The following is a 16,394-nucleotide window of genomic DNA, read 5'->3' as shown; positions in this document are numbered from 1 at the left end:
AGAGGGAAGTTGTTGAAAAAGAGATAATGGCCTCAATTCACACTACCCCCCCCCTCCCCTTCTGATTAAATGTACAAGTGCGTTATCTCCGAGCATGCGAGTGCTTACGTGTTAACTAGCTTTTCAGTTTCCCGACAAGCGATTTTTTTTTTCTTCCCATTCCGGCTTTCTCTAGACTCCCACACGTTCCCTTTTTTCCCGCCGGTTTTCTCTTAAGACGATGCTCCCCATCTTGTCTTCCTCCTCGCTCGCTGCCACTTTGAATTACGTGCCGATCTATCATTAATAGCTTTATTAGCATTTTCCTTCTCCTGAGGTGCTTTTGTGTACGATTCAAACGAGAAACACGGATGCCGGCGTCGTTATGCAAGGCAACGTGTGCAATTCTTTGCATGACAAAATGATGGTGGGTAGAAGAAGAAGAAGACACATTTTGACAGCTCCCAAATTAGAACATGGAGCTTTCTTCTCACGCACAGCTAGCTTGCCTGTAAAGTTTTTATTGATTCTTTTGGAGGGGAAACTTCAGTACAGCATTTTTAAAAATGGACGTCCTTGCAGATTAGCTCCATCACGTAATCCGGGCAAGTGGGGGAAAAAAAAATGACAATAATCCATTACAAGAACCTATGAATAGCCCGTGTTTTCATACAGATTTCACACCTTATAATTTCATGGTGGATGAAGCTATGAGATATAAAAATCGGATGATGAGGCAGGCGCTTTGAAGTTCCGACGGACTGCAAGGGGGAGGGGGGTGGTCTCTCCTCCTGACAAGTAGCGTGGAGGTAAAAATGAGGGGCATATGGTGGAGGAGGGAAGGTGCTGATGGGAAAGAGACTAATGGCACGCCGGTGTCAGAAGTGGTCATGTGCCGAGGAAGGAGGACGGCAGAATGAGAGGGAAGATGGAAGGAGGGCTTGACTGATAATCTGTTTACCTCCCTGAAAATGCTTCAGGCACCATTCTGATTAAAGTTCAGTCTTTCATCTATCATCACAGGGCCGTTAAGAACCTTCAAGAGCTGCCGATACCAAAAGCGCCATCCAACATGTACCCCCCCGCCCCTACCCCCTACACAAAATGGAAAATCATCCTCCTTTGTCTTCTCTTGAGTTCTTAGAAAACTGGCCCCTTAGGATTCTTTCTTCCTCCTCCCGGAGTATTTTTTTTCTCTTTAATGCTGACTTTGTATGCATGTCCTCCACGCACCGCTCCTGACTTTTCTTCAAAGCTTCTCATCTTGAGAGCTGTGACGCGTTTTCCCCAAGTCAAAGCTTTTAGCACCTCCAGCATAATACAATTACACATGATATTGTCAGCAGCTTTCTAAAAATACCGTTCGGATCCGTGCGGATGCGCGCTAGCGCCGTCCGGCGTGGTGAAGCGACAGCAGCGCAATGTTCTGGCCACTCAGGCACAAATGCACTTTAAAAGCTTTTTGCACCCCCCCCTCAAGGCCTTGGGAGTGTGAGTGAAGGACAGTCTGGTGGGCAAAAATATGTCAAGGCTGGCACAAAAGCGGCCGTGTATTTTGTTGGAAGTCGACAACAAGCCTTGATGTCCGTCGGAGCAAAAAAAAAAAAAAAAGGAACACAAAATATTTACTTTCTTTTCCTCTGCATAGGCCAGTGAAAATCCAAATATTATCACAGCTCAATTGAATTCAAAGTCATCTTGGGATCAGATGGAAGTTTTTGTTTGTATTCCATAGACTTCGGACAAATGTTCGTCATCGTCTTTGTCAAAGCGTGAGCGCATCTGGTCGCCGGCGGGCGCACCTGTGTACACAAAATTAGCTTTGGGAGTGCTATTACTTCTCGACACAGACCTTCACCTCGGGGGCGAAAGGAAAGACTTAGGCCAATTCACTTCAACCCAGACAGCCTTTGATGGACTGATTTAATCCCACTGATGGCGCTTATAAGACACTGGCGAGCGGATTGACAAAGCGCGCACACACCCTTCAGTCATACACAACAGAGGTTGTGTGTTTGCGTGTGTGAAGCGGCGAGGTCAGCGGGGCTAATACGCTCCCCTGGCTGTTCTCAAGGTTAATGCGAGTCAGACAGCGGCGGCGGCCGTTAGCGGCCTTCGGATCCCGCTCAACCCCCCCCCCCCCATCGCCGGACCCGATTCATCGCCGTGGCGACGGTGCATTAAGATGTTCTCTCCTCGGTGTCACTCACCCCTTTACGTCGCCATTGTCCTCTTAAGTCCTTTTGTCACGTGTCACATGACCCTCCCTATGTGTTACGATATCATGTAATCCCATTGTCTGTTAATTGAAATGCGTCCGACATTGTCTATATGGTCCATTAGAGGGGACGGGGGCCTTGTTCTTGAGTGTCAGCCCTGCTTTAGCAGCTCGCTCATTAATTTTCATAGTCCGTGTTTGACTAGAGCGCCAAAGGGAGGCGGGGATTAGACGAGGTGAACTATGAGGGGAAGAATGCAGGCTGGCATGTCGGAGTCTCACCCAAATCATTGAAATCTCATTTACATTTTAATTCAAAGACATTAAGCAGATGCTCTTATCAAGTGCAGGTTGATGTTTAGTGTCACGTTCAAGGACACCGGTTTGAGAAATTGCCGCGCGCTTGGATTATAAAAGATTTATGGGTAAATAAATAGTACCTTTTATGTATCTGTTGCCGGGGAAGTCTAGTGCGGTTTCAGGGAAGATACTATCTCCACAAGTTTGGCATCAAAGAGTTATTGAACGTCATCCTGAGGGGAAAGAAATTTCGTGCAGACGTTTGTCTTCAGGATGTAGCTGTTTAAATTTCTTGTCGCGCGGGGGGCTGAGCGCCCGAGTCCACGGAAGAGCGATGATGTTGTTGACTCATTGTCGGCCAGATGCCAATCAATCAATTAACCGATCAATAGTCATCTGGTGAGCGCCTCAGGACGCTGTGAGGGTGTCGTGATCTCAGAGGAACCCTCCAATCAATCCATCTTCGCCGTCGCCGCAGAGGTGCGCGAGACTTCGTAAATACGCCCCGATAAATACGCACGTTTTAACGATTAGCAAATGTGCTGCTAAGCTTATTTCATAAGCGCTGCCATTTTCCACGCGCTCAAGCATCCAGGCGTTGGATTGCAGCGCCGTGCCAAAGAGAAAAATGACTCAATTCTGTCTCATTTCTCATCCTCGCATCTCATCTACCCCCGCCTCGCCCCCTCCCTCCCCCTATCCTAATGGAAAGCCGAATTCCCCGGCTGTCGTCAGCAGCTATAGTCACCTACGCTATAACGCGGTTAATAGAAAGGCTTGGCAGCTTATGGCGCCCATGCATTTTCAAATGGGAGTTTTATGACTCTGCGAGCGAAGCCGATGGAGGACAAGGAGAGATTCGTCTTTGTTGATGTCTTTCTATTAGAGGGGGATTAACTGTGGCCAGATGAGTGTCCCACTTGCTCTTCAGAGTCCTACATTGTGCCTTTTAGGAGGGCTCAACACAAATGATGCAGCAACATTTGTAGACAGACAATATAAATAGTCACGCAGGAGCTGTTGAGAGTCACCGCTCACACTCACGCGAGATTAAAAAAAAAAAAAAAGATCAGATTTTCCTGCGCAGCCGCCTTTTAAAGCCCCCTCGGTCGTACTTGGCGCCATCCAGCTGCTGCAATCGAATGATTGAATTTTATTTCGCATGCTTCCAGCTGGCACGATTTCAGCGTTATACCGTATGTATGTAAACAAATATCGAGTAGATATATGTGCTCTATATGCGTGCTCTTAATCCCAAAGCTTTTCTATTTGTATCTGTGACCTCTGGGTCACTCAATCGGATCCTTGCTGTTTGTGTTTACTAGCCTTTGCGTGTGTGTCCTAGAAAGGTCACAGTGTGTTTGTTATGTGAGCGCCCAGTTATGTTGGCATGTTACTCATATTGCTGGAATTGCAGATTATATTTCCATTTTACTAAGCGTAGCAAAAGCATGATAATTAAAAACTAATCACAGTGATTTTTTTTTCTGTGATGCAAAAAAAAGGTTGTTTGCAGTCGTTCCTTCAAGAGTGCACAGCCGCTTCTTTCTTGATCCTCAAGCGGGCGAGCGGCGGCATAAACAGGAAGGGGGCCCTGCCTTCAAGTGCGTCATTCACTCTCGTGTCATCGGATCTTCTGTGTTGAAATATGTGCTCAGGTCCTTCTCAAAACATTGTTCGCTTGACATCCTGGATGGAGGTACTCAAAGGTGACACAACCTTGTGTGCCGACGCGGATGTATGCTGATTGCGTGAGCACGCCTGACGCATGTGTGTCCAACAATCCGTGTTGTGTTCCCCCCCCTGTGAGACTCCAAAGTCGTGTAAATATCTGGCTCGGAGGTGTGTATGAATACCGAGTGTTTTGACTCGGTACTGTATATTTGGAGTCCCGGTCAGAAATGTGGTCTCCATTTACGCAGGGCCTCTCCGGCTAACTGGAACAAGGTTAGCGATGGTGTCGCCTTGCTAACGCTCTCGTGAGAAACACGAGCTTAATATGAGCTGGCTTGAGTGGATGGTGTTGTTGCGAGGGTTTTGCAAAAAGCTGGCTTGACCTTGTGGTTATTAACTTTGTGGAGTGTTTACAAATGGCCTCTGATGACTTCATAGCCTGTTTGACGCAAAAAAAAAAGCACTTTTTCAAAAATGACATGTCGGAATAAGGTTACAACATATTGGATACACGTCACGTGTTTATCATGTTCTGCCTTTTCGGGTTGACACGAACACTTTGTCTAAATCTAAAATCTTTATCGGAAATGTCATGTTGCAATTAAAAACAAAAGGTCAAGCAAATAACAAACATTTGTTTGTTTTCTCCGTGAGTAGAATAGAATTCAATTTTCATATCTGGTATGTAGGTCAGATCAAACGATTATTGAAGAGAATTTTTATACATTTATCGTGTCAGAATCGGGTCAGCGCTTCATCACGGTCATTTGGCGTTTGGATTGCCCCTCCGAAAAAGGCCCGCCTTTCTACCCTGGCTCTCCTCGTCGTTCTCTCTCCCCCTCTCACCTCTCCGCTCTCTTCATATTTCATATTAAGCAAGCGGCTCGGTAGAGCCAGCTGTGTAAACAATGGAGCCCAGCCCTTCATGTTTTTACAGAGCTGGAAAAATGTCCAGAAGAGCGAGACACAAGGAGCTTGCCGCGGGCCGTTGCTCTCGCTGATCTATGGCCTTTTTGTAACTCCGACTTTCTTTGAGCACAAGTGGGACTTTTTGTGTGTGTGTGTGTGTGTGTGTGTATACACCTCCCAGGCTTGTGTGTTTATGAGCATGTGAGGTTTCTGTAACCATAACCTCTTGCAAATATTGACAGAGTATACCTCAATATGATATCATGTGTGTATCCAGGGCGGTGCAGATGGTCAATTTCTGCACGGACTTTTATTCTTTGCAGGTACGGCCACTCGCTGTCCTTTGAGATAATTAGCGTGTGACCTTTCTGAGGTGAGGCACAAATGTCACCCTGCCTGCCTCGCTGACAAGTGCATCCAAGCCACAGGGGGGGGCTTGGCAAAAGAGCTGACGCTTCTCACCGGCTTGGATGTGCACTTAGCAGACTTTCGCATACTCGACCCCCCCCCCCCACTTGCTGCTCTTGCACCCTTAAAGTGTGGGCCTGCTTCAAGTGAATTTCCACGAGGGACAAAAATAGGTTATTGAATAATATTAAAATAAAAAATCTAGACTTGTTGGACATCCGCGCGTTCGCTACTGAATCCGGTGACATGTATCGAAGCTTACAAAAGCGGTCCTCATGAAAATTTGAAGCCGTCATGCCCGGGCGACTTCCATTACTGGCACCTTTGCCATACATGGATGATGGAGCACATGTAAAAAAAAAAAGTTCAACAGCCTTTTGTGTTCTCCCCCACCGGCTGTTTTACACTTAAGCCTTCAAAGTGAAATTCAAAGTCATCCGGCGGGTTTCGCTACGTAGTCTCACGAGAGTATCGCCAGATGTCGCTTTAAAACCGAAGGACGATATTTCATATTTCATTCATCGCTTGCTAAGCGGGCCTTTTGTCCAGCAACAGGCAGGTTAGCGCATCTGCTGTTATTTTTTTATGTCAGTTTCAGTCAGGATTGTATAAGCTTTCTGCTCGTGTCTATTTATATCCGCGCCATATACTGTATGTCATGCGTTGCATCGGTCGTCCCCCGTGGCTACGCTCTCCGTATTGTCCACCCGTCCACCCCCGACCTCGCTCTGCCATTTGCTGCTTGGCCGATGATTAATTCAAAGTTTGCTGTCACAAGCAATTACGCTCTCTGGTGCCACGCGACCTCTGAACCTTCCTCTTCTCTGGCTGTTACATGCCACCGCCACAGTAAAGACCAAGTGACCCAGATTGTTTGTTTATTTTTCCCCTACTGTTAGTGATCACTTGGGATCCCCTTGGAGCTCGCCGCCGCCGCCGCCGCCGTACAGTTGTGCACTTAAGGGAACATATACAGAAATGAAGATAACATGTGCTTGGCAAAGATAGTGCTTTAAAAATAGAGTTGAAAATCTTCAATGCATGAATCCAGCAACTATAGGCTGCATCACAATTGCTCATTTGAATCCTATAGCACGTTGCTTTTAATATTTCTGCTTTGAAAGTACGCTAGCATCACTTGTACGCTTAACTCGGCTCACTTTTGATTTAATGGCAGCATAGAGAGTGGCTTTTAAAAGCAAATACCGTAATTTTCGGACTATAAGTCGCACCGGAGTATAAATCGCACCAGCCATAAAATGCCCAAAAAAGTGAAAATGTATATAAGTCGCTCCTGAGTATAAGTCGCCCCCCCACCCAAACTATGAAAAAAAAACACGACTTATCAAGAGTTCAAGAGTTCAAGAGTTTTTTATTCGCCATGTTTGAGCGTGCGAAAATTATGGTCCGAAAATTACGGTACAACAATAACCACCTGCCATGGGTTATATATATATTTTTTAAAAATGGCGTTTAAGCTTTCAGACGAATACAAGCTCCGCCTTTAGCCTGACCGGAGCGCACGCCACCTCGCCCTGACAAAGTGACAAGAGTGCACAACAATCAATAAAAATAAGTCGGCGAGTAGAAAGGGCCAAGCTCGTAAAGTCACCTCTCGGTTTGATTAAGAGACTTATTCGAGGTGACACAATGCTCTTGTTGTAACCATGTATATGTCGCAGCTGGAAAATGACGTCACAAAATTGCAACGTCGATTTCAATTCCTTCCCTTTTATCGTCTCCAAGTGATTGACGCTCCCCGCTGTTTACGCACTCCAAACAAGCGGCAACATGTCTGCCTTGACCTCTCTCCCTTCCCAAGAGTTCATTTGTGATTCATGCTCCAGTGCAACAATGTTCATGCAAAGATATCCGCCCCTCACCAATAATTCCACTTTCCCTGACTCGTAAACGGCTCATTACGGGAAAGAATAAACCTCGCTTGTGTTGTGACAAGCTGTTTTGAAGCCCCGCTACTCTCTTAATCTTGTTTACGCCGCCGTGTCGTACCTCTCGATACCAATTACGTTCGCTCTCTTCCGCCGATAACAACTCGGTATCTTTGTTTTGAAAGTCAACTCTGCAGCAACAAATCTCTGATGGTCCCAGAGTGGCACCTTGGGTCTCACCTCTGGCTTCGGCAACTCGTGTAATTAGCCGAGTTTTTTTCTTTTGTGTTGGCGTTTGAGTGTTTTTTTCGCTCGTCTCGCGTACTATTTTGCAGGCTGTCACTGTTAATGAGCGGCGCGCAAAAGCTGCGAGAAAACATCCCGCTCCCGCCGCTCTCCTCACTTTTAACACGCCATTAGGTAATTAAGGCAGATGGGTTGTTTTCGTAAGGTTTCAGTCGAGACATTACCGTTAATTAGCGTCCAAACAAAAGCACGGTTTAGCTCTCTGTCTAAAAAAAAACCAAACAAAACAAAAACCCGAATGATCCCTTTTTGTTTGATTTCTCTCGACAGAGGCGGAGGAGGAGGAAGGGAAGGAGGGAGGGAAGGAGGAGGAGGAGGCCCGTCCCGGGAGAACATGGTGGCATCATGTGATCTGAGCGAGGAAGGAACCCCGTAGAGAAAGCGTGCAACATCAGCATCACCTTGTCGAAACGGAAGCGACGGACCCGACCTCCTCATGAGCCAGCGCGGCACACAAGGATAAAAACACCCTGGCGCTGCTTTTTAGACCCCGACCATTGTTCCCTCAGTAAGTACGGGATTTTAACCTCCGCCGACCTTCGCCGGACACTGTTGGATTACGCGCCACTAATCCCGCATTCCCATTGGGGGGGGGATTAAAGCAGCCCAGTGAACGACACTGACTCACTTTTTGGCTCTGTTACAAACTGCAGGGGGGTTTGACACGCGTCATGGCTGGGAAGGGCAACCCCATGCCGGGCCCGCACCTCAACGGCTTCCCAATGCCCACCTACTCCTACTTCTTCCCTCACATGTTGGGGAGTTTGTCGCCGCCGGCTCTGCCAGGACTTCCTCTCAGCGGCTACAGCACGCCGTCGCCAGCCAGTAAGTCCAATTTTCTTTTGTCTCGCCGTGACGCGGGTGCGACCGAACTCACACACGTGAGCGTCCTCTCGTCACTGATAGAGACACGAATGCACGCCCACGTGCTCACACGGCCTCAAGCGCTGTCCTTTAGTTTACGAGCCACACACACACACACAAATAAAAACATCAGCCAGGACAGCCGAGAAGACAAAAACTGGCAAGCGCTCCCGGGATAAACCTCTCACACACACGCGCACGCGCGGGCGCGATCATTGTTGCCAACTTCTTTTTTCGCAATCAATCATAAGCCGGGAGAACTGTCGCGCAAAGTTTCTCGTCTAAGTAGGTGAGAAAGTTTGTTTTCAAAAGAGATTGTCGCTGCAGTCGTGCGCAGACTCAAAAGTTAGCCCTGCTCTTCTCGCAACTCCAACTTTTAAGATGATCAAAACAAATCTAATAAGGGAGGACGTGCATGTCGACTGTCATTTCCTCACATTATGAACCCATTGAAAGTTTTGAACAAAAATCTTGCCTCACAGCTAGGCAGCATTATTGCCTCAAGATTGAAAGATATTTTAAAGGCAACGAGTGATAATAGTTTGGGACTTTTGAAAAATTATCCAAACTGCTATTTTGGGCATTCTTCAAAAAAGTGCATGCATTCGTTTCAACTGCCAGTGACATTCCATTCTATTCCATGTTTCCTTCTCCGAGGTCGGAAATGTCCGACTTCCCGCTTTTCTGGAACGCGGCAATAGTCGCCCGAGCTCCCGCTTCCATTTCCCCGCTGCGCCTCCCTCACAAAGACTGGCGCTTCCGTCAGATTCCCCCTTTTTACACGCTTGTGTGTAGATGTGTGTGTGTGTGCTGGGCCACTTTCCCAGTGTTTGCGATACGGGGCGGCAAGCTTCCCCTCTCGTATGCCTGGACAAACATTTCCTGTCAGTAAACACCACAGAGAGCTTGGGACACTTCCTCGCACATTTCTTCTGCCACACACGAAAGCGTCAACAGTCTTTGCCCGCATCAGACATATAGACCCCCCCCCCCCATATTCCGTCACAGATACGCCGCAGCTAAACCATCTCCAAGCTAATCCGCCGCTGAGAAGCGACGAAAGACGCTCGAGTTCCGAGCCAGTCGTTTCTCGACGTTGCCGAGAGAGGGATTTTCAGTCGGACAGATTGAGCCGAGGCTTTGGCCAGTCTCCCCCTGTCGCTATTTGTCAGCATCTCACCACCTCGAGCATCCCGTCTTACGTCTTTACATTATCTGATAGTCATCATGGGCTCGGGTTACACTCTGGAGCAGGTATTGATATCACATTTATTGCCCGGAGCTTTAACGCTTAACCGAGTATCATCACCGGGGAGCCGTCGCGCTGGTATCGAACTTCAACAAATATTATTACACAGCCAATCAAATGTCTCATTACACTCCACGGGCGCAACGTTTTCAATTAAAAAGCTTTCCAGACGCTCGCCCTGATGAAAACGGAGCCTGCAGGCAATAACCCGAGCCCGGCTATTGATCCCGTTCTTATCATTAATGCCTTCCATTGTCTGTCGCTATTAGATGAGCAAGGGAACCTGTTTTCAAAACGATTTGAGAAACCTACTTTCGAATATTTTCAGACCTTAAGGAAGCAAAGCCATTAAGAAACCCATCGAGGCACGCGGTAGCCGTGAGTAAATATGGATATGCTAATCTTGGCTGGAGTGTGTGTGAGTGCGCGCTGCTTCCTGGATGGACAGGTGGTTCCTCTCTGCCTCGGTGGTCCGCACGACTCGAGCGGGGGGACACGCAAGCGAGCTCCGTGGGTGGCGAAAATATACAAACACTCGGGATATAATGATGCTCGTGAGGTGCTCCCCGTTGGCAGCCGTCCAATGTGTGTGTGTGTGTGTCTTATGTGATTGACCCAAGAAAAAGAACCCAGCTGGAGGAGGTGCTTGTCATTATCGGAAAGCCATTGGAAGGCCGCCGATACGTCCGATAGCGACAACGGAAGCTTATTAAAGACGGCGTGCCAATATGGCCGCCCATCTGGCTTATTGACCTTGTTAATTAACTGTTATCGGAAGCTTGAAAAATGAAGCGCATCCCGCTCGCCCCGTTCCCGTTTTTGTCATCCGAGCTCCCTCGACGCATTTCCTCGGCCCACACTTTCCTTCCCGATATTCTCCTCATCTGTCCGCACTCTTCCACTTTAGACAGAGCTATCATTACCCGGCCACCTATTTACTCCCAGCCTGTTATTTTCCATTTTGCTTTGAGGCAACCTGGGGCCAGATCGTTGCCGGGAATACTTGATCCTAACCGCAGGATTACCCCCGAGTGACTTGGCAAGTGTGGTCCACTCTCTAAGCCCCCTTCTCTGTGTTTTCTTTCCTCGCTACGTCTTTCTTTCAATTTTTTCTTACATCCACGGCCGCTTATGCAAATCCCAGCCGAGCTGTCTTCTCGTAATCCGGCGGACGGCTTCATTCGGAGCCGGACGGCATCGTCTATTAGGTATCGTATCTGTGGTGAACATTTACACGAGGAGCGGCTAAGCCGTGGTTGGGCCGCGATTGGTTGAAAAACAGCAGGTTGTCGCTAGCGGCCTCGCGGCGCTCACTTGGCTAAACGCTGGCATCATCTCAATCGGATGTGCCAGCGAGAGTATTTTTTTTCTCTCTTCTCATCAAATCCCCCGCGAGGAAGTCAAGACAAGGGTAACGCGATAAGAACTCCTTTTTCTTCTCATCGCCCTCTCCTTCAGCGTGTATCCTTTCCTTCAACCCGTTCTTAACGTTGACCCCCTTTCTCCTTTCTTTTATCTCTCGTCCGCACACAAATACATATGGCTATCTCCTTAGCGGCCTTTAAGCGACGCCCGTCATAATTCACCCGCGCCGCATACATTCAAATGTCAATGAGGCGGCGTTCCTCTATTGTCCTTTGATAAGCCGGGAATGACGACATCGATCAAAATATAGGCCGCTTACCTAATGGAGGAGACGGTGGAGGAAGGGAAAGGAGTTTTTAGGTGATGGGAGGGGGGAGTGGATTCCGAGCGGTTTCATGGATCCTCGGCCTCCGAGAGCGATTGAATTATCAAGCTTGTTGTCCGAGGGGGTTTGAGAGGGGAAAGCCCTTTTCTCAGCAGCTAATGCGCTTTTTTCTTCTAATACAATGGCGGGCTGTGTTGTGCAAAAAGTTCTAAAGGAGCTCGGCCGGGCTTGCAGCTTATGGGGCCACCGGATTTATCTTGGCACCGGCCACCACACGTAATCACGCGGCTAGCAATAGCATCAATATTTGCAGTTTTAAGAAAAAAAATAATAATATTAGCTTTGAATAAAAGGAAACTCTCTGAAATCATTGCTTTTTTTTCTCTCACTGTAATTAATTTTCACTTGATCTTTTTTCCTTTCTTCATTTCACGGATGTCTTTTTTTTTTCTTTTCCCCTCGCTCCTCTTCTTCCCTTCTGGCGCCCAAATGTCCCTTTTATTAGAATTATATGTACGTGCTTACAATAAACACCTACAAAAATTGTAATAAGTTGACACTTTTTGAACATAAAAACCTTTGCGGTGGTTTTTCAGCAGCATGTCATGTGTTTCGTCACCTTTACATGCATTTGGACAAAACAGAAAAAAGGTGACGCAACATTCACAGCGATGAAGTCCGGCAACCCTCGTGTTGTTTTTGCGCCGAAACTGTCGACAGATGTCGGACGAAGGAATTCCACGGTCGGTGGCATTGACCGATCAGCCGCTGTCGAGATAGAATCTAACCGATAAGCACACACACAAATTCCAGACATGTGCTGACGGAAAAAAAAAAGAATACTCTTCTAGTTTTCACCCTTCCTTTGTGTTGCCAACACCCGAGCCAGACGTTTCGGTAAATAAACGTGTTGACACGTTATGTTTTGATGCCAAAGCGTCTATTTGCCGTTGACACAGACGACTCTGGAAGGAAACAGTTGACATCTCGCCGATTCAATATTTACCCACCAAACACGACAATTTCCTGTCAGCACTTTAGCTTACTTGCTTTGCCCTCCTTTTACTTTTATTTTATCTCCTCAAGGTCTCCCCTTCTCATCATCTGCTTTTCATTTTTCAAAATCTTTTTATCTTCAATGGACATCCCCCCCCTCTCTTACCCAAAGTCTATAAATTAGTGCGTGTCAGTCTTTGTGAAGCCGGCGCCGTATACTACTTCTATCCGAAGCGTGACTCCTGCCCCAACGGCAAGTGCAGGCTTGCTATGGGGAGTAAATTAGCTAGATGTGCACAGGAAAGACAAGTATATGGCCGCCGCGCTCCTCCCACAACGCCGACAAGCGAGGGCGTCTCCGTCCCGGGCAGATGTGCTGTCAAAGTGGGCCGCTTCCAGACCTTTGAAGAATCGCCTTTATGTCAAAAGCAGATCGCTTGGACAGAAGGTACACACGGAAAGTAGTGCGAGCGCTCCAGGGGAAACGTTTTTGAAGGGATATTTAAGTCTTTATCGGGAAGGCACGCCCGGACGACTCTTTGTACTGTATTCCCACAAGTTTGTCTTGTTGCTTGCGTGGATTAGCGCATCTGTCCGCTCCATAAATGAGCTTATGGCCATTTTGCCAAAATGTAAACATGAAAGGATTGCTACTATCTATATTCTGGCACTTCTTGTGCGAAGCTTTTCTCAAATTGTAGCTTGGTAACGAACAAAAATACAGCGCTTATGAATGGACGGAAGATTTTTGGCTTCCAGTTGGTCATCTGCCATAAAAACCACAATGAGCCATTTTTACTCATGGTTTCGAGATAAGACGTAAAGTTAGATTGTCTTATTGGACTCGGGGCTTGGTATCGGACTACTCTGATTATTGCTTGTGTTTTTGTCTCCAGTTCCGTGAAGGCAAATTATATGCCGGGGTAACTATCATGTGCCGAGGACTTCTCGTTTTTGCGAGACGTGTGGAGGAGGCCGATATGATTGCTCGCTCGCTCTCAAACGCACATTCGCTTAGTGGGAAGTTTGCTCCGCCTCCTCGGGAACTTCAAAGCCGAGCGGTCCCCCGACGAACTTCAAACGCGAGGGAGCCCATTAAAAGACAAAAATGATTTTCTGTAAGGTCATGATTTATTTGATTGAAAAGTGAAACCGCTTTTTTTTTCGCTCATCGGGGTCTGCTCCACCGGGCCGAGGTTCAATTGTTACCAGGTGGGAATCCTCTTTGGAGCAGGGGAGGACTCGGAATGAATCCTCGGAGCTTTCACCCTTGCTCATATCTCAACCTCTTAAGATAAAATTTCTGCGTGGGGATGCATAACTGCAAACACATGAGCGAGGACTTTGCAAGCGCCCATCGGCAACAACTAAACATTCACACCAGCTAATCGTTTTCGCTCCGATACTACTTTTCAGCTTTCTCCAAACTTTTATAATAACTTTTAAAGATGTACTTGGCAGCGGGCTGAAGGACTCAACGGACGCCAAAGCTTGCTGCAGCCATTATAGAAAGGCTGCCAGAACATCAAATACTTTGACATGCATTGCTGGAATGTTCATATTGTCACAAGTGATGCAGCCAAAAAAAAGTCTTTCGGACTTGTTCGAAATTTGATATGTTTTTTTTTCCTTTAAGGATTTGGAAAATAGATCAAACTGTCCCCTACACTGTACAGGCAAGTTTGAACATTTTTAGCTGTCAATGCTGTTAATAACTTGAATTATTTGACTACAAAAAAGGTCAATCTGCTTTCACGGAGGACGACAGAATGACGAGTAATGACCTTGCTCCATTCCAACTCGGATGGCTTGACGACAAGGAGCTTTCGCATTTTGCGAACTGGACACCGCCGACACATGCATCTTCTTTTGTTCTCCCCTCCGTTTGTTTGTCGCTCGGCCTTTGTGTGCCTGTGCCTGCCTGTGTGTGTGTCCCACTGATGAAATTTCACTCTTCCTCCTCCTCTTCATCCCCCCTTAATGTTATCTCACTTCCTCTAGGCCGCCGACAAACAGGGAGAAAATAGAGCGCTTTATTGGGACGCCTGTCGGGACTCCCTCTGGATTTATAACCCGTAGACGGCGTTTATCACTCAGCCGAGGAAGGCGGGGAAAGGAAAAAGTCGAGAGAGGGATTCATTTGCATATAGAACAAGAACCATTTCTGGATCTTGAAAGCGCATCAAATTTTTGGGGGTTTTTCAACTCGACTTTTTTTTACCTCATACTCCTTTCCTTCCACTTTCTCCCACTCATCTTCTCATTTGCTCCATCCTCTCGCTGGCACTGCTGTGCATTAAGATTTAATGCCCCGACCAACAAGCTTTCTGTGTCACACCACTGAGAATGCCAGCGGGGGCGCTCTGTTTTGCCTTCTGTCTCCGCTCTGAAAGCTGCTTAGGCACACGTGCTCGCTCAGTCACACACACACACAGTCGCAGGCCTCACTCTGCGCATGTGTGTGTGTATTACTATATTAAAATGATAAAACTAGGACAGGCACGCCCTTCATCGCCTTCAATTGGGTTCGTCTCTCTTTCTCCCTAAAGCTTTCAATCAGAGGGACTTTGTGTTCCTCCCTTTTTTCTACCTGTGGGCGTCCCAATTCACCTGCCTGATGAATAATTAATCGGAGCAGGCCGGGCGGAATAAAATAATATATCCGGCGATACGCATGGCTCCGCTGTGATGTTAACGTGAGGGGACACTCATTTTTTTCAGATTAGCTGTAATTAAGTTTGTGTGTGCGCCACAATGACATTTTGCAGCAAGTCAAGAATCAACAGCGATTGCCAACCTCAAGTGTGAAAAGTAATGACTAAACTAAATTGAATAAAAACAAACCACTTTGGTCACGGTGCATGAATTTAATGAACATTGTGGCCACCTGGGGGCAGTATAAGCCTGATATACGGTTTACTGAAGCATCTCAGCTCATCAGTACGGCACTAATACGAGGCGTTCTACGTAGAGGATAAAGAATAGATGACTTTGAGTGTGTTTATTGTCTGTCTACATTAGCATTAAGCTAGCAAGCCTTAAGCAGAGGTAGATGTTGACACTACTTTGTTTGTGTGTACTTGTAATGTCTTTGCCATTGCCCCCTCACGGCCATTACAGCAATGTTGCAACATTTACTTTTGCTACCCGATCCCTTACATCGCCGAGACCGATCTGAACGCGGGGTAATGAAAGGAGGATGCATATGGCGCTGTCTGCACTGTTTTAATTAGCCGCACTTCCTTTTGATATGCCGTCGCCTGCAGAAGAAGGCGGGCTGCGCCGAGCCGCGTGTGCGCGTGACATTGTCGAGCGGGCGCACAACTTGTTTACCGCTTTTAGACGCTCTGAGCTGAGTGTCCAAATACTGTTAATGAGGTTTTTTTTTTTGGCTCCCGAGTCCTCATCGACACTGTAAGTCAGTACAGCCACCAGAGGTCATTGTTCTCCCCGAAGTCCAGGGATACGATGCTCCGCTTGTGTGTGTATTTTGACTGGCTCATTAACGCATCACGGCGATTGGGTCACTGCTTTTTGATAATGTGCTCATCCGTTCCCCCCTTTAAAATTTTGAGGGGGGTTGTGTCTTCAGTTTTTGTATTCACGGCGGCTTTTGTCTCCTTCTCTCCTCTCCACAAGGTCACCCCGATTCTTCATCTGACTCTCATTGACATGCGTCTTTTTGCCCTCATTACTGTGTTCCATTCGGCTTTCTCTCGCACTTGTTAGCGCAGCTCTCTTTCACGATCGTATCTTTCAACTCCTTTTGATGATTTTTTTTTCTTTAATCCAACCACACTTTAAATCTCGATGTATATTCTGGGGGGGCGAAGCGCAAAACTATTTTTGCGGTTGCCACTCATTGTTAACGTGGTAATTTCGACACCCATCGTAAGAACGTAATTGGATAGA

The 16,394-nt window shown here is 47.1% G+C and overlaps 1 protein-coding gene across 7 annotated transcripts in view; it reads left to right on the top strand.

Moving 5' to 3' along the window:
- Positions 1-16,394, top strand: part of raraa (retinoic acid receptor, alpha a) — a 72,062-nt gene that overhangs the window by 23,654 nt on the left and 32,014 nt on the right. For all 7 annotated transcript variants that reach the window (XM_061265019.1, XM_061265015.1, XM_061265020.1 and 4 more), the window contains 2 exons: positions 7,954-8,191; positions 8,337-8,508. In XM_061265019.1, coding sequence (XP_061121003.1) covers positions 8,355-8,508 — 154 coding nt within the window. In that variant the 5' untranslated portion in view covers positions 7,954-8,191; positions 8,337-8,354. The remainder of the gene's footprint in view (positions 1-7,953; positions 8,192-8,336; positions 8,509-16,394) is intronic.

Source organism: Syngnathus typhle, linkage group LG18, assembly GCF_033458585.1.
Source record: "Syngnathus typhle isolate RoL2023-S1 ecotype Sweden linkage group LG18, RoL_Styp_1.0, whole genome shotgun sequence".
Lineage (NCBI taxonomy): Eukaryota > Metazoa > Chordata > Actinopteri > Syngnathiformes > Syngnathidae > Syngnathus > Syngnathus typhle.
This window is presented reverse-complemented; position numbering and strand designations above follow the sequence as displayed.